The sequence below is a fragment of the Patiria miniata genome, unplaced genomic scaffold (genome assembly GCF_015706575.1).
Source record: "Patiria miniata isolate m_02_andy unplaced genomic scaffold, ASM1570657v1 HiC_scaffold_15, whole genome shotgun sequence".
NCBI classification, from domain to species: Eukaryota; Metazoa; Echinodermata; class Asteroidea; order Valvatida; family Asterinidae; genus Patiria; species Patiria miniata.
In genome coordinates, this window is record NW_024037053.1 from 4,735,176 (window position 1) to 4,757,436 (window position 22,261).

General features: G+C 40.3%; 1 protein-coding gene across 2 annotated transcripts in view; it reads left to right on the top strand.

Annotated features, from left to right (window-relative positions):
• Positions 1–2,733: 2,733 nt before the first annotated feature.
• The window catches only part of LOC119722528 (microtubule-associated serine/threonine-protein kinase 3-like), a 39,611-nt gene continuing 20,083 nt past the window's right edge, over positions 2,734–22,261 (top strand). The window contains exons 1-6 of one of the 2 annotated variants that reach the window (XM_038192699.1): positions 2,734–3,182; positions 9,301–9,612; positions 17,740–17,768; positions 18,005–18,078; positions 18,920–19,071; positions 19,571–19,740. In XM_038192699.1, the coding sequence (XP_038048627.1) occupies positions 3,123–3,182; positions 9,301–9,612; positions 17,740–17,768; positions 18,005–18,078; positions 18,920–19,071; positions 19,571–19,740 (797 nt within the window). In that variant the 5' untranslated portion in view covers positions 2,734–3,122. The remainder of the gene's footprint in view (positions 3,183–9,300; positions 9,613–17,739; positions 17,769–18,004; positions 18,079–18,919; positions 19,072–19,570; positions 19,741–22,261) is intronic. The other variant, XM_038192700.1, reaches the window with a different exon arrangement.

Below are 22,261 nucleotides of genomic sequence, written 5' to 3' on the forward strand. Positions count from 1 at the left end.
TGTCGTGGTCCTGCAAGCCATTTGATACTCGTTCTTTGGGTGGGCTGTCAGCCTTTTCAGCAGTTGCTGCACATTTCAACCCGGAGTTGACCCATGCAATGTGTGCTTACTCAGCATGAGGTCAAACCGTGCAGGGAATTGGGAGCAAGGTTGAAAATGTGCTGCCCTGGTACAGGAATTGAAATACCAGTACATTGTAAATGTATACGAGTACACTGATTGAAAATTTTAACGATCGGACAGTTCAAACATGTACATGTACATGTACGTGTATCTGGAGACGTTTAAAATCATACTTTGTTTTGAGTTATGTCCCAGGGCATTTAAAAAAACAACAATGGCTTGGCTCAACAAGGATTTGTTGGAAAAAAGGTATGTTTTTTTTTTGAGGGGGGGGGGGAGCAATGTTGTAGTGTTTGAATATTCTATGGTACACAACACTTCATGTTTTTTAATGTCTTGTAAATCTTGATGCTTTAATTTCAAACTTGAGTTTTATAAAAAATTACGGACACTGCGTTCACCTGCACTGGGTTGGTGTCTGTCTGAATCAATTACTTGAACCACGGAATGACTTCCACTGCACCCCCCCCCAACCAAAAACCTTTTTCTTTCTTTTTTTCACAGTAGGTTGGTTGAATATAGGAAAGAAAAAAGTCACTATCTATGCTTCAGCTAAATTCTTGAGCCCAAAAAGTTTAAGATCATGTTGTTATTATACTAAACAAAGTCCCCCAATAATTTGATGGTCTGAAAACCCCTCTGCGTAGTGCCACGCACTGATGACAAACATCGCGTCAAGGATTGGGCCGCGCCGCGCACCCTGGGTGTTGGCCCAACGCCAGGCGACGTGCGACGGGAAGTTTGCCATTACGAGAGAGAACAGTTGCCTTGTCCGATCCCTACACCCAATCCTGCATGTCATAGGGATGTATCAATTACTTGAGTTAATTGTGATTGATATTTAATATCTCATACTGTTTTGGGATCTTAGTGGTACATGTACATGTACATGTACTTGTACGGCCTATCACATACTTAATTAGTGTTTGAAACCAAACTTACAAAATGTAACTTATGTTTGCCAAAAGAAATGATTCACAATCACATAGCATTCGTTTTAAAGAAGCCACTTCCGAACTGCAGTGTTGACTGCCAGTTCCTGCATATATACTGTCGGACGTTCATTGATAAATTCATCATGTTTTCACTTTCAAATTTATACGTACTCAAATACTAAATATTGGTTAAATTTGAATCCCCAAGATGATATTTCTTGAGGAGTGAAATCCTTAGAGAGTGTTGTGTGTAACTGTTTTTAATTGTCTAATTTCCTCAGAGAGGGTTGGAAGGAAGTTAGTTACAAATTGATAATGTCACCTGTTTCCATGACAATGACTGCTAGTTTTGACAGCAATACAGTATCCACCTTTTCATCAATGTTTCCTTCTTCCAACCAACCAATCGGTACCCTGTACATGTTAATATATCCCTGACAGTCGAGAGACCGGTGAAATTCTATCTGCAGTCCAAGTAGTCAGCGCTCTGTACATGTTACTATGCCTGCGACAGTATGGAGACCGGTGCAACGCAATCACGTACATTCCAAGTCAGCTGTTGCTGGTATATTAATCAACCAGTCAACAGCTGCTCGACAGCGGGGTACCAGTTGTGCCGGTATGTTACCCTGCATATGTGCCAGATTGAGACAAGAGCACTACATGTGTACTTTGCACCAATCGCAAAGGTCATGGTTTTAACCCCCCCCCCCTCCCGCCCCCTCCCTTCACCCCCTCCCCTGACCTGACACTCTTCCCCGCCCCTTTCCCCTGCCCCTTCCCTGCCCCTCCAACAATATTTCATGACTACATTGTACTTTGAACTATAGAAACAGATACTTTGGTCTGCTATTTGTTTGTGCTTGTGCAGATCAGACAAAACAAATGTTCTGATAAAAGATCATTAAGGCCATTTTGACACAGAAAGATAACATACAGTTCCACATTCCAATTGAAAGACAGGTCCCTTGGCCAACACTTATCTTGTTTCCCTGTCAACATTGTCGGGTGTGTATGTCCAAGGTCTGTTCATGTTCTGTTTTTCGTGTACGTGTACCTATTCACAACATTTATCAATGTTACATTCTATTTCACCTGACGGATATGTGCATACTGGACAGTTTAGTGTTGTACATAAATACATAGCTTCTCTGCAGGCTACTAACATTCACATGCGAGTACACGTACAAGTGTACATGTACATGTATGTATGTATTTGTATAGCCTTCCCTTGTTCCGTTAGTCACACGGGCCACAGGCAAAATTGTGCGCAGTTTATCAGAACTTTAATTTGTCCATTCAATACATGTGCGTCAATAGATGATTGTTCATGTACATGTACATGTACCGGTACCTTGTATACAACACACCTTGTACAGTTGCATACAGTACATGTACACATGTACTAGTACATGTACACGCACATGCACAGACGATGAATTTTTTCTTTGGACGAGACCTATTTAATTGGAACTAACCATTTCCAAGGTGGGGATGAACATTCACCTGGCTGGGAATCTACAACTCTGAATGGCATTGACACTTGCACTTGATGTTGAGAGCACCTGACGTCTCCCCTTAATAGGAATAATGGTTGGGTCCGTAGTGGGCCTTATGGGTTGTGTGTGTATGCAGCAAAATACACACGCATGACTTCCCTGCTGGTTGGAACCTGGACAGCAGAATCCACCGAGAAATACCCGAGCGTGCACATACCTTGTGATTGGGAAAGTCTGCTTACGGCAGATGTAGACCTACGTGTGGGTCTTCAGATCATGGGTTGAATGCAGCACGTTTGCTGCATGTGGACATAACTGAAGTCCCAGACCTCTGTTGAACGTGTTAGGAAATTGTCCTGACTTTACAAAAGAGTGGTCAGACTTGGATGAATAATCCAGAGGATTTCCAGCATTTCCACCGGAGAACCTCATGATACTTTGACCGGTGGTCCTGGACTGCTTGGATGTCCTTGTTTCCGTTGGCGATCATAATTGACAACGTAGGATCAACTTCATTTTCCTCCCTAACGTCTCGGGTTAATTGAAATCTTCGTCGCCTCTCAATATGAAGTCGTTAGGACAGCGTCGACCCAATGCCAAGGCGCCGTGCCACATCAACATAGTGGTAAGATATTCCTCAATTGCTTGCAAGTCTTTACACTGGCGCTGGTTCATACTAAGGGCAAATACAAACACAAATTTGTGATGTACTTGGCAAAAATTTGCGCTGCTTAGAGCAGAATCCGGCGACCAGAACTAGAAGCTGTTACTGTAGGGGTGCCACACTCACGCGCATGCTGCACGCGTTCTCAAAGACAAGGCGTGCGCATTATGGTAACTCTATTGGTTGAAGGAGCTCTAACTTGTGTGCGTATTACGGTACCTGAGTGTGATTTGCGCAAGCCTGTTGCCACCTCAGAATATGGCTGTTGACGGAGTTGTCTTCAGACGAATCTAGGCACGTGATCACTGCACACTCACAAGGCCCCCTTCAATGGTGAAAGCATTGTGCTAGTTGTACAGAACAACTGGCCTATGATGTGAACAATAGCTATCACAATGCTTACGCCATTAAAGGGGGCCTCGGTGATGGTAATGATAGCTTGCTAGGATTGGTCTACGTGGATGCCAACTTTCACACATTTCAACTCCGGTTAATTTTGCTTCAGATTTTTTTTGAGGTCAAATTTGTCTCTGCAATTGCATTCACATGAAATTATGAACTGTCCGTAACATGTCCTAGTTTAAAAAAAGTACATGCACATGTGTACATTGGCACAAATTGACTGTGTTGATTTTGATGGATGCAGGAAGATGCCTTTACTATTCTCAGAAAGTAACAAGACCCCTTGCTTTTCACTTGCCAATTACTTGTGTTGTACAAGAATTATGGTCCAAAGACAGAAAATGTCTGTGAGTGTATTAAATACCAATACACATTGTACTGTGAGTGTGACAGTTTTGTAGAAAGGAACCCCACACGATGGTTTTATTATTAACAAACTAATCAATTTATGACCATTAGTACTTGTAGCTTTCCCCTGTGCCATACCTTGGTTTCTGACTGGGCTTTCTCTTAGGGCATGATGTCTGCGACCGCTCAATTAGTAAATTCTTCGTGTGTTCATTTGATTTCTGGAATCGTTGCATGCGGTTGACATTTGATTCTTAGGGTCATGGAAACAGTGTGTTGTGCAAGTCATTTGAATACTCAGACTGATTTGTTCGGTAACAATAATATTTGGTCTTTTTCAGCAATTGTGTGTTGATTTTTCTTGCCGCTATGTGATCAGGATTTTATTTCCCACTAGTGACACCCTGTGACATTTATTTTTCATCTCATGTGGTTTAAAATTGTTCCAAAAGAACCACTTACCATAGAAAAAGAAAAAAATTGTAAAGAAGATAGTTTCAAAAGATATAGGCCCTACTGTATTTTTTCGTATACGTGTGTGATATTTCATATGTTAAATGGAATTACAGAAAATACAAATGTTCTGTTACCGATATTTTGTAATGGGAAAAGAATAAGAACTCAAAAAGAAATTTTTTCATTAATTTGTGTTTAGGCCAAAAAAAAGAATAGTTCTGCTTCCGGTTACCCGACCGACCCTATTTTTAGGCTGCGACCCTAAAAAATTTATCGGCAATTCCAAAAAAAAAGAAAAAAAGATTGAATAAATAAAAATAAAAACCTTATGTCTTGTCTGTCTTCACAAAATACCTCTCAACAACCCTTTTGCATCAAAAAATGCTTGTATTTATTGTTTTCTTACTTACCTTCGCTATTTTTTCAAAAGAAACCTCCGTTATTTTTACAAATTCGCTGTGCGATTCAACTACTTCGCAATTCGATGTCTATAATCACGTGCGTAATAAGCGCAATGCGGCGACGACTAGTTCCCGCCGCGCCGCGCAGGGGCCAATATGAAAATGCGGTAACTAGTCTGTGCACGGCTATGCGATCGTTAGCACAAGCATGGCTATGCAGGCGCAGGCACGTGCTCTGTCAACTGGTTGGACTCGACATCGTAAAAATGCTGAGAAAGACATCGTAAAAATGCCAAGAAAACACCGATGGAGAAAGAACATATTTGCAAGTTAAATCACAGATTCGATCTAGCTTGTCTGTGTATGTATTTTCCGTGTTCAAGAGTTCATTTTGAGATCGCACTACTCGTATTTGGAGTGATACAATGCAGCGTGTTTCCTGAAATGTTCGACCCGTTGGCCGCGGGCCACACATGTACATGTACAGTGCATCACACACTTCGGAGTTTTGGCCAGCTCCCCTTGACTAGCGTTGGTGCGAACGACCTGAATTTCCCACAATTTTTTTTACGAATTATCGAACGTAAATATATTGACAATAATTAAGGTAGGTTTTATTCACTTTTTGTGGCCATTTTGTGTATAGCTTTTGTAGTGCAATGGAAATAGTTCAGGCTAAAACTTCGCATATAATTGAATACCCCATTCAATCTGCATAAAAAAATTGGCCAAAAAAAAAAAAATCCGACCGACCGACCGACCCTATTTTTGAAAGGCATGTAATCGGAAGCAGAACTATTCTTTTTTTTGGCCTTAACAAAGAGTTAAATTTTCCTTTCTTTTTGAGTTGCAAATCGAGGGGAACTGCTCACTTTGTTGATAAGATCAACAGTGTTCCAAACAACATCATGTATTCCCATCTTGAGACCAGATTGAATTTCAAGACTATAAATCTATTCAACACACTCCCCAAACTGCAAACCTTTTAAAAAAACCTGGGTCGTCTTGAAGAACTCAACCAAATAAATAAAATGTAGGGCTGCGCGCTCGCCCCTTCCACCCGAAAGCAATATTTCATGAAGCGGACAACGATTGCAGCACTGCAAACTGACATTTAATGAACTTTTTTCTCTTTCCCAACGGAGCTTCGAGACACCGATTGCAATCCATTCCGATTTGACGGGGTTGATGTCTTGGGGGCATCATCTCTCTGTCTTTACAGAGCCTGTTGGGCCGTCCCCCAATCCCCCCCCCCCCCTCACGTTGGTCGTTATCAGGGAGGGAGGGACTACTCTCAAGACATGGGGGTGACATTTCCACATCTTGGCCCCTGATTAATTCCCAGTGATTGTACATTGTTCAGCCCAGGATCCTCCGTCAGCTGACAAATGTTTAGTAAGTCTAGGAGGGAAGTTTATGAATTTCTCGTAAACTGTTCTGGAGATTTATCGATTTGCCAGTCCGTCTTAGCAGCGCAAACATCGGGCCATACAGGCAGGATCTAAAACGCAGTTGGCAAAGAGTTAAAGTCAAATGAGTGCCCCGAGTTTAATGGTTTCAAAACAACGGGCAGACATGAAGATAACAGTTTTGAGGTTATGACTGTTACCCTGATGTTTGGCAAAGGAATAATTTGTTGTACAGTACATGCACATGTAACGTTCTTTTTCAGGGAAAAATAATTTTGTGAATCATTTGACTTAAGGATGAGCTCCTTATTTAACTGAATAAACGTGTCTGGAAAACTGAAACATGCATTTCAGTCAACACCAGTGCATTATGTTTACTTGACCATATAGTACACTGGGTGAGTAGCCGTGTGTGTTTATTGGTTCGGTTTCTGATGTGGGCGATAATTGCGTCTGTGATGGGTTCCTGAAATGAATTGGTTTTGATGTGTTCCCAAAAGTACATCAACAGCGAAACTAGTAATCAAGCATGCATTGTGCTCCGTAAAGGTCGTACGGCATTTGATTATTGAACAGGCATCTGGAGTTTTTGTAGATTCCGCGTAGATTGGACTTAATTGGGCATCAGTTTTGGACTGAAACTGAAAGAAAAGGTCGAAACCGAGTAATTGATGGTACCAGTACAGTACCTGGTACTTGTGAGGAAAAATGCTGTTGTATGGATTTTCATTAAGTTTTCATCATAATTGGGGTGTTTTTTTTGGGAGGGGGTTGGGGGTTGCAAAGGCGGATCCAGAGGGGGCCAACGGGGGCCATGCCCCCCCCCCCTCCCAAAAAAATTTAACCCCCCTTTTTTTTATTCTTTCATTTTTTAGCAACGTCGCAAAAAGGCAGCCATTGCAAATACACCACCCACAAAATTTGAACAAAAGCAATACCGGTACATTTAACCCGCTCCCCTTGTTATTCATATTAAATTTGGGGTGGAATTTTTTAACCAACTTTTTTGGTCACAACGTTTTTTTTGCCAAACCCCCCCCCCCCCATTTTTTTTTGTTCTGGATCTGGCCTTGGTGGTTGCACCCCTTAAATAGTCCTGTAAAAATGTAGGTGTTCAGATACATGTACCATAAGGCCTACATGTACGTATGGCGCCTTCCATCTGAGAAATTCAACTCTTCATAGGGTCATCCTAAGTTCATCCTCACCGCACTGAAAGTAAATCAACCCAAACTTCAAGAAGATGTTTAGACCTTCAAGTGGACGAGAGAATGATGTCAGGCCATGTCTGATGTACTCTCTACTTTTAGTCTTTCGTGTTTCTGGCACTGCTTTACATACGTGCTCTTAACCAACGGCCACAACATCCCAGTTAGCGTCAGAGCTTCGTCGGGCTGTCCCGAATATATCGCTTCAAGTATTGACCCAAAAAAATCCATTAATCGTTGGAATTTGGATATTTCAACATGACACCGGTTTAAAAAAGCTACAAAACTCCTCCGTCATATTTCCTAAATATGTGTACAAAGCCAAGATAATAGAGATTGAGGATGCATTACACGTACAGATGCAGTCTCTTCTTGTCGAAGCTTTCTATAAAACCTGACACTTTGAGAAATCTTGCTCTCAATCTGCGTCTAAAAAATCCTTTGACGTCATTCCGACGCGGGAAGAGTGGGGGGGGGGGGCCTTCCGCACAACAGATCTCTCGGTCAGAATCTGATAGGCGTCGCATTGTAATAGCATTACCTGAGAGAAACAACCTCTAGATGGGTTTGAGTGACATCAAGTCTTTCAGAGAAGTCAATTCAGGCCGGCGCGGCGGACAGAAAGCTGAGGGAGTGCCGCTGCGATTCATTGTTCGTGCCAAGCGCAACTGACTTTGTCGGTTTTCCGGGGAGTATTGTCCGCAAGTTCCTTTGAACAGCTTTCAAGCTCTCGGGATAAGGTTTCATTAGAGTAAAAGGATGGGTTTTCTTGAGTCACTAAAAAAAAATTTTTTGGAGTTATAGACATGTCCGGATGTTGTAAAATTTTATACACGAGGTAGTAATGGCCTTAACAATTTAAAAGTATTGTATTAAAAGGAATAACAATGTTAAAAACACTTTTGAGTTAAGTAAAACATTAGAAATTCAGATGGGCTGGGCTTTTAACAGCGTGTATGATGGAAGATGGAGAATCAAAATGGGCTTTTACTCAAAAAAGAAAAATCCATTGATGTGATACGGTGATAGTTGGGAATTGATTAAAGCATTGTAAAATGTACCTATGCTGTGGCTGGGATATTTTTGTGAGGAAGTTTTCTATTAGGAAAATGTGGACCGAGTTGTAGGGACTTTCAACTGTCCTGACATGTTTCTTCAAAACATGTTTCTTCATCTTCAAAACCTGTCATTCGACTGCTGTGTGGTCCACAGAACTGGTATTTTGTACTCGCTTGAACTACTTTTCAAATGATTTAAACATTGTAAACATCTATTGATTTACAGCACAACTGACTGATTGAAAACACAGCACTGTTTAATTTACATGTATGTCTTGCCTTAATTGGTTCGTTAAGTGTAGGTCTTCGTGTAGTCAACATTGTAAATCATGTTCTAGGAAGTGATGTTTTTTTTTCAGGTTAATGCTCCAGGTTCAGGGACCAGGAATGACCAGTAAAATGAATCAGATATTCCACCGACCCTGTCCCCGTTCTCAAACCTTGATTTGTTTTGACAAAGTCTCCTCAGTGTCAAGAAGAAATAAATTACCATTTCCTGTTTCATTCTTGCAGAGTTTGATTGATGATGATATGATAAGAGGTTGGCTAGCCAGGATTTCTTCAAACCTTGAACAAAGTTTGCTTTTACCGTGGGTCAAGAAAGTGGGTCTCTTCCATGCTCTATGATTTTTCTTCTAACAGACCACTTATTGCTTTGTCCTTTTAGAGATTTCAATATCCAAAGGAGGATTGTGGAAGATTTTGTTTTGCCCAGAACTAATGTTCATGAATTTTAATTGTTTTCATTGAGCTGGAAAAATTGTTAACTTTATCTTTTTCTTTTTCTCTTTTTACAGTCGGATTATGATGAGGAACGAGGACCCACTGACTACAGCAGCCCCAAGCCTGCCAGTGCCACCAGTGGCTTCGCCAACTCCTTCCCTCGTAGTTTCCGGTTAGGACGCCCTCTATCCATCGATGAGAGTCGCATCGCGCGGCGAGGCAGCCTGGGTGGAGCCGGGCTCCTCAGCCAGCAATTCCCACCGTCGGGGGGAGGGAACACGGGGTACCATACCAGCACAACCAATGCGCTGACATTGGAATCGTCCAATCTGCAGCGAGTACGACACCTGCTTGGCCAATCAGCTCCCTCGTTATCTGCAAGTTTGGTAAATATTTTAATTTACATTTTAATGTAATCAACGAATTAAAAAGCTACTTAACACAAGACCATTGGATCAAAATTATTCCCCCTTTCCAGAGGGCATATAATTATTCGTTGAATCTTCACAAAAATGATAAAAAAAAGGTAGAGATAAAACCTGATCATTGGAGTGAAGTTATTACCCCTAACCAGCAGGCTTACAGTCATTCCTGGAATCTTCCCAAGTAGCACGCGTTGTTTGGTAGGAGACATTTATGAAGACACAAACATCCTGCACATCTGTCTGTATACATTCCGATTAACCCCATTATTGTGAAGATGCTGCCACAAAACGTGAGTCAGCCGTTACCACGAGACCACAGCATCCTTGGGCGGTCAAGATTTAATCATTAGGACGGGCTACCAGTCTTGTTATTTTCCTGTCTGCTTCCATACAATTAGTCTGTGGTAATTTCCAAATTTCCCTGCTCGATTTCTCGTGCGTTGTCGCTCTGGCAAAGCGGTATTTTTGTTCTTGCATCACACATTTTGTAGTTGGCGAAAAGTACATCACATTGTCTGAACAATTTTTTTTTTTTTAAATGGGCTTTTGTGATTTGAGGCCTCTTATCCCTAACTTCCTGGGCTTTTTTGCTAGGATGCAACCTCAATCCTGCAAATTCCTCCAAGTGCCTCCATGTCAACATAGCATACATTCTCAATCCTCCAAAATCATCCGTTATTTCTTGAATGTGGTCCTTGGGTGACCAATGCCTCAATCCTGCAAAATCCTCCAGCAATCACTGTCAATGTATTGAGGCAGAGCCAGTGACAACCTGGAGCAGTGCGGAGGATGTCAAGTATAATCCAGGCCTAGATACCGGTATTTATGCACGGCTGAGCATAAACAACACAAGGTCCAGCCCAAGACCTTGACACAGTGCATCCTCATCAGCCACGCATTTTTGCCATATGGCCTCAATCCTGCAAGATCCTCCATTTTGCAAAGAAGACTTTGGAGGATTTGGGAAGGTTAGGGTTAATTAAAGAAATAGATACGTACTACCAGTATAATTGTGCAGTTTTCCCAATGAATCTGAATTTTCCTGAAATAAATTAGTCCCATGTGACTTGGGTTAAATACATTGTACACAAAACCAAATGTCAATATCTTTGCAATTTTAAACATGAAACACCTCTTACATACATGTACACATTTTCCAATCATGCATAAATATTACATTGCATAATATTGATTAATCGTTAAAAACCAATTGTGCGTAATACCCTTAGTCATTTGCACCTGCTGATTACAATATTATGTGTTTTTCTGCCGTGTTTACGGTCTCCATGAAATGAAGCAAATCATCGCGAAAACAGGTGTTTTGAGAACGGCAGAACTTGCCAAATTAAAACATCACTCATGTCCACTGCACATGTGCAGTAGGCCATATTTTCATTTCCTCGCCAGTGTGAATTTCCAAATTTACGGATATTTGATTTTTGTTGATCTCCCAGATGGAATGAAGCTTTGTTTGAGTTTTTTTAAATTGCAATAGGATCTGGTGAGTGACCCCAGTGTCGGCCTGCATCTGAACGATTGATGTTTTTGTTGCTTTGAGTGCGAACATGCACAAATTCAATTTAATTCAGGCCATAAAATACTGTGTACGGTGTAATACATTGTACATGCATTGAGTTGATTCGTATACATACATTTATGCACATAAATATTGTACAAATGTAAATGCAATGCTCAATTTACTATGAAATTTAAAAGAAAATTCTTAAGGAGCTAGTTTTACATAAATTTCTTAAAACCAAGGATTTTTTTTTTTAATTTGTCTTCTGATTGATTTTATGCACTTTTTAAGGATTAATCATATACATGCATGTACATGTTTGCAACATGTATACTTGAAAATAATGTTGAATGTATGTTGAAAATAATTTATGCTCTTCTTTGTAAAATATATTAAGTTGAATCATCTTCTTCATGCATTAAAAAAAAAAATCCTGTCCTCTCATATTCACAATAAATGTCACGGAATCCAGACCAGTTTTCCCCACAGAGTCAGGTACTTCACTTTGCCAAGATTTGCACATGTAATCGTTTAAGCTGTGTCCAAAGCCGCTGATTAGATAAAAATATGTGGACATTTTTTGCAACGAATTATAGCGGAGGCCTTTATAATCAAGGAGAATGCATTGACTAATCTGTTTAGCCTTGGGCTTTGCATTGAGAGCTGTGCAAAGTTGAACCCATTAACCAAGCCTTGATGTATTTTGGCTGTTCATAATGCAGCCGTTTAGAGAATAATCCTTGGATTTTTTTATATTTCATTCATTTTTATAAGCTTGCATCAATTTTGCCCCAATCATTGACTTTTTGTGTCAGTTAAATCTTGATCATATGGTGTACGTGTATGTTTATTATAAATCTTCAGGAATTTTCATCTGCATTTATTTTTTATGTACCGTAATTTTCGGAATATAAGCCGCGCGGCGTATAAGCCGCAGCACGCAAAAATCTGCAAATTAAGATTTGAAGTCGGCGTATAAGCCGCACCGGCGTATAAGCCGCACTGACCGCTGCGGTTTCAATTTTGTAAGGCCTCCAAATTCTAGTCAAAATGCTCTGAACTAGTTCCATTCACACTACAGTAGCTATTAAAAGGACCACAAAAGTTATATCAAATCATTTACAATTGATACTTTTACAAACAAATATGGGAATTGATGAGAAATAAACACCGGGAACTGCTGCCGGCTGCCCCGTCATAGCCCGGCAGCCTGCGCCACGCACGCCGGTGAATGACAACATTTTCCCACAGCACGTGAGAGAGTATGAAACCCACCGTGTGTTGTCTGACTGGAGCGCTACAAATCTTGCTTTGTGGCAACAGATGCTGATTTGTTTTGTCCTAAGAATAAACAGGTCCGTTTTTTATCTCAAAACTTATCAAATTGTTGCGATTAGTTGCGAGAAAAATTCAAGTTTCGATCGTAACTTTCTTTGGAAATAGTCAAAACGAAGCGGACATTTTAATAGACGATTCCATTAATTTTGTAAGGGGTGATTTAGTCCCTCTTTTGAGTTTTACATCGTTTCTTAAATATATTTCAAGAAAACAAAATATATTGTGACGTTGAACAACTGATTATGTAATAAAAAAATGTTTCGAACGCCATAAAAATTGTAGTGGTCTTTTTTCTTTTTTTTTAAACAGCGAAAATATTGGTCATTATTGTTCCCAAGAAAGAACACCCCTTTGTTACCACAAATGGTGTGGTCCGCTGTTGGGAAAGCATGCCTGCATATCGCTGCTGCACTGTACCAGTATCACGTACGGCTGGTGGCAAGTGTCAAAGACCGCTTTCATCACCGTACTTTTTTACCGCTCGGTACCTTTACGTGAGACGTGGTTTCGGTTTGTTAATGACTTTCTTAATTTATAATTCATTTCAGCAACATATACTCTTCTTATACCAGTACATTAAATACACATGTGAATTTCATTTTTATTCTTCAAGGCTCGGCGTATAAGCCGCCCTGTGTATAAGCCGCAGTAAACATTTTCATGGGCAAAATCAACGTATAAGCCGCGGCTTATATTCCGAAAATTACGGTAGCTACAGTAGGAGTTTTGGAGAAGGAATTTAGATAACAAGCGACTTAGTAATTTTTTAACAATTTAAATTTCCAATTTTTTTTTGTAACAATTCCCCTTCTGCATACTGCATACCCTTTTCCTATGCTTGACATTCTGGTATGCACACATGTACCGGTACTGCATGTCTTGGAAAGCTTTGAGACTCAGTGCTTCAGATAACAAATGGACGCAATTTAATCAATCCAATAACAAGATCTGCACATCTCGCCGAGCTCAGTGGAAAACGTTAATGTGGAATGAAGACTCTTGAAAAGATGGAGCAATCTCCTGACTGAAGCTCAACGAAAACATCAAAGAAGATCCTGAATTTCTACCCCTGAGCGGAAGTCGGCAAACGTGCGGATGAAAAAAAAAGGAAAAGATACAGTAAACAGTGAGCAGGAAGCTGGCTACAGTGAAATCAGGTTTGCACACGGAATTGCGAGATTCAGAGATTGATGGCAGGAACTGGAGAGCAAATCAACGGTCGGCTCCAGTATTCTCATGACGTGCATCTAGAATCCAGATACAATGCACACAGTGATTTGTGTGCCGAGTAACATGTACTGGCAGAAGTTTCTCTGCTGGCTTGCTTTGATTTCAATATGGTCCACTTTTTTCCTGTCCCTGGTTACATGTACGTCTACATGTACCGGGTACACATGCATAGGTCTATGATTTTGTAATTCTGATGCACTCTTCAATACAGTCGTCCTCCATGAGTGATTATGAACTACATGAACATGTACCTCCCGGTACATGTACCCAACAAATAAACATTGTTCGAAGACGTTTATGATAGCAGTATGGCAGAAGTACTTGTACCAGGGACGGGAAAATGTCACACTTTGGACCCTAAATACATAGGTGGCTTGTGCGTAGAGCACTCGCCTCGCACCACTGTGGCCCTGGTTCGATTCCTGGCCGCAGATCATACATGTACATGCCATGTGAGAATGTGATTTGTTGGCTAAAACTACGCACAGACTGCATCGTACCGGTACATGTATCCACAAATAATTATGATTAAACATTTTACAGGCCATTGTACCTGTAACTTTTCCAAGCTAATGTGTTTGGACAGACTTCCTTTCCCTCTCTGTTTAAAATAGATATTCTTAAAAAAACAAAACTGGAAGCTTTATTTCCACATATTCTTCAGTTCAACTGTGGCACAAACTGCCCTGTTGTGTGACCCAGTATTGCTAGCAGATAAAATGCAGCAACAATTGATCAGTCTGGAGAATTTACACAAACAGACAGATAAAATCTAATTAGGTCACGGCAAATTGCGACGACTCAATCAGAGGAGCCTTCGCATCTCTTTGTCCGCGAGTCCTCGGAAGATTTCCTTGAGGGAAGGTGAAAGTGAGAAAAAGTACTGTCGAACTCGACGGACGTCACACCATCCTGAAAGCAGGGTCCTTCAGTTCAGTCATCGAGGGTCTAGTTTCATCCCGGCTCACAAGAAACCTTAGATCAAGATCCTTCAGACTGGTCAAGATTTGAAGACGAGAAAATGAAGTTGTATTAAAAAGCCTTTGAAATCCCAATGCATTGCTTTTTTTCTCTCGTTGTGCGTGCTGACGGGGACTCTTTCTACGTCTTGGGATCAAGTAACAAATTGCCTTTAGACTTTCCCTGTTGTGACGAGGTTCTTAACTTTCTCGGAGCGAGATCAAATTTTAAAAGAGTCTTCTGTGGCGCTTGCTGGTTTATATCCCGTCGAATTGAGGGATATATAATCTGCCCCATGATTGGAACGGCTTTGTGACACACCAAGATAAGCAGTGTCAGATTTTGAGATTCTTGTTTCGATTTTGATTCCTTTTTTTTTCCCCCAGCGGAGGTTTTGTCTACTGTGTGTTTATGTACAGGTCTAGCATTTCAACGCTTGTAATTCACTCTTTTAAAAAATTGGTCTGTCCATGGTCAAGTGTCTGAACACACAATTTGCAAGACAAGATAACTTTTATTGGATAAAAAAATCAGGCCAAAAAACAGCATAATAAACAGAACTGTGTCAGCAGTATTTATTTTATTTTCTGTTTGTTCCTTTAAAATCATGCCCTGTTTTTTTTTCTTCAAACGAGTCCTCAAATACTGAAATCCTGTAGAGTTTCTTTTGGAGGGAGACTATGTGTGCGCAAATAAGAACATTTTAATTAGTAGACAAAAGAAATTTGAAAGAAACAAAGCAATTTTGTATATTGTCATGTTCCTTCTATTGATTCATTTGTTTGTAATAGGAGAGGGGAAAAGTACATGAAACTTACATGTAGACAAACTTGCTATAGACCTTTACCATGCTGCCACCATTTCAGTCTTGTTCCCTGTATCCATTAACAGTACTGAATGATAATGTTGTTTGTGCAAAAAGGAGCCAGACTATTTTTCCTTCCAGCCTCGCTTTGGTTACGTTGATTTGAATGGGAAAAATTCAAGATGGCCGCGACATGATAATGGTCTATAAAGCTGTTCCTTCATCCTACCGGGTACATATTTGTTTCTCTGAGATGACCGTTGCTCAACTTTGGTGGTATACGTGCAAAACTGTCTTTTCCAACCAATTGAGCTGACTGGCCCAGCAGTCTGCTCAATGATGCATTGATTATTTCTCGCTGATGAGTTGTTTGATAAGAAAACACCCCTTCCTTCCCTCCTCCCCCCCTCCCCCCCTCCCCCCCTCCCCCCCCCCCCCCCCCCCCCCCCCCCCCCCCACCTCCCACCTCAACTTCCTGTATGCCAGTCCAGGGAAATGCCACCCTCCGAAATCAATGGTAAAACAAGCCATTCCGGGCACTGGTTCCCTGGGGGGATCTGACAAATATTATTTTTACTCGCCGCGGACTGCAGTAGAATTAAGCATTCAATCAACAACTCGTCAGCGTGCGGTGGTCCGTACGGACCGAGGCAACTGATGAGGCTTGCGGTTCTGCGTGCTGCGCGCCTCCGCATGTAAATACGCTATCTAAACCCACGTTAACTACGTGCGCTGCGTGATTGCTTGTCGTCGTACGAGTACCTGTAATGTACACGAATGTGGTGTCACTTATAAAAACACTTGACTTCGTTGACTGTTGTTCGACTTCGTTGGCACAGTGCCAAGACTGAGAATTTCCCTCTCTAAACATTCTTGTTTTTCTGCACAGTGTGTTTATACTGAATCCAAATTTACGTACTTGATGGAAAGCTGGGATTGGAATTTAAAAAAATTATTTATTATTTCGTTTTGGAGATTTTATTCATGGACTATAAGAAAAGCACAAATTGGACTGACACAATCACAATGAAAGTATGTGTATCCAAAAACAAGAACAAAGAAAAATGTTTAATTTACAGACTATTCATTACTAAAATCCTATCTTCCCTACATCCTTCATCTAGCCTATTCACAAAAATGTCAGTTTTCTCAGCATTTCGAGCACTCAGCAGCCAACTTCTACTGCAACTTTTACTTTCAAATCCCAATTTTGTAAAACAAGTGTCGCTTGTTTTATTTTGGTGTACCGGTATTAAGGAAATTGCCTTGCAAGAACGCCCAGAGAATTAGAGTTAATGAATCCATCCATTGCCTGATCTCCCAGGGGGTTTAAGATGATCCAGGAATGATTATAATCCCATCAATCAGGGGTAACGATTTCATCAGAAGTATCTTAGCCCTTCAACAAGTGCTTCGCTGAAGTCATAAATGTCTGATGACTTTATTTTGAGTTGATCAGAGCTTGCTGGCGTTCCAATTATTCCAGGAACTCCAATTTCCTCTAACCAATTAAATTTTTTTCTCTGTGGTCCATTTTAAGTGTCATTTATGATTCTTGAAGGAGAAAAAATCTACTGAATTGAAACTACAATTGTTATGTACAACATTTGCTCTTCCTTTAATTTTCAAAAATGGATGGATTTCGGGGGTTCGTATTTTATTTAAGTAGCAACCGCAAACAAAATGTAGACTAACTACATTTGTTAAGGCAATATTTGAAGAAAAACAATTCCACTTTTCTTGAAAATGACAGCACACCAGGTGCCATGATTTCACAGGATGCTTGAGACTATTATTCACTTACAGTCAAGTAAGGTATTTCATGATAATTTGGTAGTTTTGGTTTTTGGTGTTTGCAAATGTTGTATAATACCGGTACCTTTAAACTGATTGAACAAAACCAAAATTCGTAGAGGGTTTTTCAGCAGTTTTGTTGTTAATTTTGGCTCCTAGAAAGAATTTGAAAAGGGGTAGGGAATGGGGTGGGTGGGGGTGTTAAAAGTGCCTTGGCCTTCAACAGCTGTCTTTACCACACTACACCTGTTGCACGGCAAAGATGTTTCCATAAAGGAGCAAAAATGCATTTAAATAATTCATGAACATGTACATGTATTGGACGCATGTGTGGTACCGTAGATTGGTAAAACTGTTATTGTCAAGAGTGTGTCTGTACACCTGTCACAGGTGGGTGAATCTTAGTTCCACAAATACTGACACCTGTTCTGTTTCTCCACAGAAGGATCTGAGTCTGTCCCGGAGAGGAAGGTAAATTCATTGCTTTAATTTGTTTTTGTAATTTTGACGTGGATTGATCGAATTCCATCACAATTTAAAAAGTGTGATATTTTATTTTAAAAATTTGGCAAATTTATTAAATTGAACAGGCTCCATATACTAATGAAGTCAGACGTACAATGTTTTTAAATAAAGGAAACATAATTTTTTTTTTAGGATTTTGAGTTGAAAATGAGCCATTTTGTCCTGTTTTTGTCTGGCAACAGTTACTGCAGTCGCTCAAGGAGCAGGAAAGACCGGTCACCTCAGAAGAAGCGATCTGTCTCGCCAGTATCACAAGGTAAACAAAATATAAAAATTGATACTTGGTGTGTGATTATCTTTTTTGGTTAATAATATTTTTTTTTAAAACAACATTCTGCAATTGTGAAACTAGGGTCATAGAAAATATAGATTACCAGCCGAAACGTCATGCAATATGTGATGCATATGACTGGTTCCCTGCTGACTGACGCTGGTCACAGCGAGATTTCTAAAATTTTGTGCTAAAAATTCAAATTTTGTTAGAATTATCTAACGAGAAGCCATCACTTACTGAAAAAAAAAAAATTGTGGGGATTACACAAGGAACATCAATGCCTTGACTTTTTTTTTTTTTAATGTGGGAGGTCGTGGTGATTTGAAGTGATTGATTGCCCCTAATTCCTGCCATCAATTCTGGTATTTATAAGATCTCATCTCAATGAACCAGCACATTTTGAGCCAGTCTTAGGAGGGGACTTACAGGCAGGAACTGACAAGAGCTTGACGGAGTACTTAAGAAGCAGTGAAATTCAATTAAGCCAAGAACGTGACCAACTTCAATCTGGTGCAAACCGATAACCGCATTATGGTTCTCAAACCAGCTCTGAAATTGCATCGTTGTATCAAGTCACCTATATAGGGTGCTCTAACATATCACCAAGAACATGGCGAACTTGAATCTGGTGTAAACCGATAACCTCATTACTGTTCTAAAAACTTTGCCAAACTTGCTTCGCTGTTTTGAATTTGTCTCTGATATTTGTAATGAATGTTACATTTTGTTATTGCCATGTTACACATTAGATACACTGTAAGTAAGTTGAAACATTTAACAGTATATTACTTCTCAAAGTTTGGGTGTTTTTTCCCCTCCCCAGTGAGCCCCCTCGATAGCCCTCGTGTCCCCCCTCATGGTGCAGCTGCTCATTTCCCCTTTGCTTCAGTGCGGCAGGCTGACGGTAGAAGATGGTCATTGGCTTCGCTGCCATCCTCTGGCTATGGAACCAACACGCCAAGCTCAAATGTTTCAGTAAGATCTTTACCTGTTGTGTTTATGTTTAAAGGGCATTTTTCTTTATCACATTTGTTTTACAGAAGTAATAATAATAATAATAATGCAGTGCTTATATAGCACTTCATACCAATGTCTTAAAGGGCTTCACAATTATTACCTCTATTCATCAAGCTATTAGACCTTTTTTTGCAGCTGCTCGGGATCAGTGCAATCTGGTCTCTACTTAAGCAGGTACCCATTTATACTCCTGGGTGGAGAGAGGCAATTGTAATAAAGTGTCTTGCCCAAGAACACAGGCACCATATTCCCCATTAGGGTTTGAACCCACATACATGTACCATGGCACAAGTTGAACACTGTAACTATTGAACTACAGCGCCCCACCATCAATGGTTACAAAGGGAGAGTTAGGCGGGGATAATTATATTGATCATCTACTGTACCTCCACCTTTCAAATTCTCTGTCCGTAAAGATGTCCTTTTTTTCCCTCTCTTCCTTTCACCCATCTTACAGTCCTCCTGTTCCAGCCAGGAGCGACTTCATCAGCTGCCCTACCAACCCACGGTGGAAGACTTGAACCTCTTGACCCAGCACCTCAGCGGTAGTGAGGGTAATGTCATGCTGGACGTAGAGGAAAGTGGCAGACGCTCGCCTAACTTTAGACCTCGCTCTAGAAGCCTCAGGTAAATAAACCCTCACAAACCTAACAAACCTCATAAACCTCTCAAAACCCTTACCCAGCACCTCAGCGGTAGCGAGCGTAATGTCATGCTGGACGTAGAGGAAAGTGGCAGATGTTCGCCTAACTTCAGACCTCGCTCTAGAAGCCTCAGGTAAATAAAACCTCACAAACCTGAAAATCCTCAAAATCTTCACACTGCTCACAAACCTCAAAATCCTCATAAACCTCAAAATCCTCACAAACATAGAAAATCCTCACAAACATAAAAAATCCTCACAAACATCAAAATCCCCACAAAGTTTGACTTGTTTATGAACTCCAGAATTTGGCATTCTAAAACCTCATTACATCAGTGGAAAGAAGCTGTATGACATGTTTAAATTGGTTTCTAAAACTTAAAGACGAAAAAATAAATTTGAATGGATTATTCTTGAAATCTTTTAAACCAAAAGGCGCATGATCTTGCTTGAAGTTTTTGCAATAATGTTTTAATTATGACAAGTTTCCAACAGCGGAAGAAATTATGTATGAATGGATGCTTCCCAAAATATTTCAAGATATCCGTTCATGTGATCATATCACAAGTCATCCTTATATCAGAGTCTTCCGCCATTTGAAACTTCAGATTTGACCAAAAAAAGCCCCTCCCCTCCAACTTCCCCTCAAAACAAACGGGGGATCTAATAATAAACTTCTCCAAAATGTGCCCGCTGGATTCATCACCGTGGTAACTTCATTTAAGCCTCTCGATTGGCTGAAGAGATCAGAGGAGACAGTATGTTCCCCTCGATAATCTAATTTCTATTTTTAAGCTGGTTAACCTTTTCAAAGGAGCGTCAAAGTGTAAGTGACAACTAATGTTAGTCGTTCAACCACATGATTTATAAAAACCAAGACTGAATTTTTTTTGTACGAAGGAGGAACACAGTTGAGATGCATTTGAAATTTCTGATGGAAATTGACAAGCAAAACTTGATGCAAAACTTTTTATTGGTACCGTCGTGAATTTGAGAAATAGAAGCTTAATCACATAAAATATACAAATCCTTAAAGTACTAGAAAGCCTGAAATCTTCCATCTTACCAGTAATCTTAATCGAAGGCAAAATCAAAGATTTGATAGAGTCTTATACAGTACGTACTGTAGCTCCCTTCAGGAATTGCAAATTTTGATTGTCCGAGTGGATACAAGCCCAATAAAACATCCTGAGCAAAAATTTGTGAATTTGAAATCTGAGTAGACGTTTGACATTTCCATCATCGTTTCAAATAACAAGCCATGCTGCGGACTCATCTTTATTGTATTTTAATCTGTTGCACATGTATAAACCTGACTAGCAGCAGGTGATGTGAGTGTGTTCCTTGGACTATCATTTCTTTAAGCAAATATTCGGGATGCAAGCTTCAGAATTAAAATCTGAAAATAAATTTGCAATTTCAGAATTTGATCCCCATGTTGAGATGGTCGTTAGTCATCTAGGTAGTTCTGACTCATGGCTTTTTCTTTCAAACCTCAATTGGTTGTGTTTCTTAATTGGTTGTCTGAGTTAATAAATAATGAATAATGTGATTCATATGTTTTATCAACTGACAGAGGTTAATTCTGAAATTTGAGAAGGCAAAATCGATCCACAGCGACGACGGGCTTAACTCACTCTTTATTCTTGAAACATTCAAGTGACTCATCTACCCTCAAGTTTTTCAGATGCATGATTCACTTTGCAATTGTGTTGCTTTTGTTTGCAGTTTAAATTACAATTACAAGTTTTTCTTTAAAAAAGTAATCCACAACAGCAATGCAAAATGTGGACCTCTGTGGTGCAAAGTTAGATTGGGTGATTGAGATTAGTTTCGTTTTTGTTGCTGACACGGACATACAAACAGTTGGGTCAGCTGACTTTTACCTCGGCTAAAAGCTAGCATGATACACATTTGCGATGATACAACCTGACCTTATGATATAACCTGACTTCGGGCAACCAATCATACCTATTTAAATGTGGACCCGAGTCCAGGCGCACTGCTGTTGTTTAAGCCCTGCCCCTCCTTAAAGTGTCGACTGGGGAAATCGATCATGTCAACTGTGATACTAGGCTTACAGGCAACTGTCTTGTGAAACTAACACCTAAGCATCTCTCTCATGGTAAACATGTTGAAACCACACATTATTAAAGAGCTAGACATGCAGGATAGAACAGTAATTTGAAGACACCCGGGACATGATCTATTGAGAAGGCTGAGAGCCTGTGAGAGCCTGCAAAGTGCGCTGACCTGAGGAACACACACCCCCCCCCCCCCCACGCACACACACACCCCTCCAAGTTTTGTACTTTTGTTCACCTCACGTTTAGTTTGCTCGGCAACAGGACTTGCACCTGCTCTGGCTTGTGATTAAGAAATGGATATTTGGCGACAGTATTCTTCCGTCTACGATGCGTATTCCTGAATTTAAAGACCCAATAAAAAAACAAAGAAATTTGGGCTGGATATAGAATTGCCACAATCCGAAGAAAAAAAATGTTA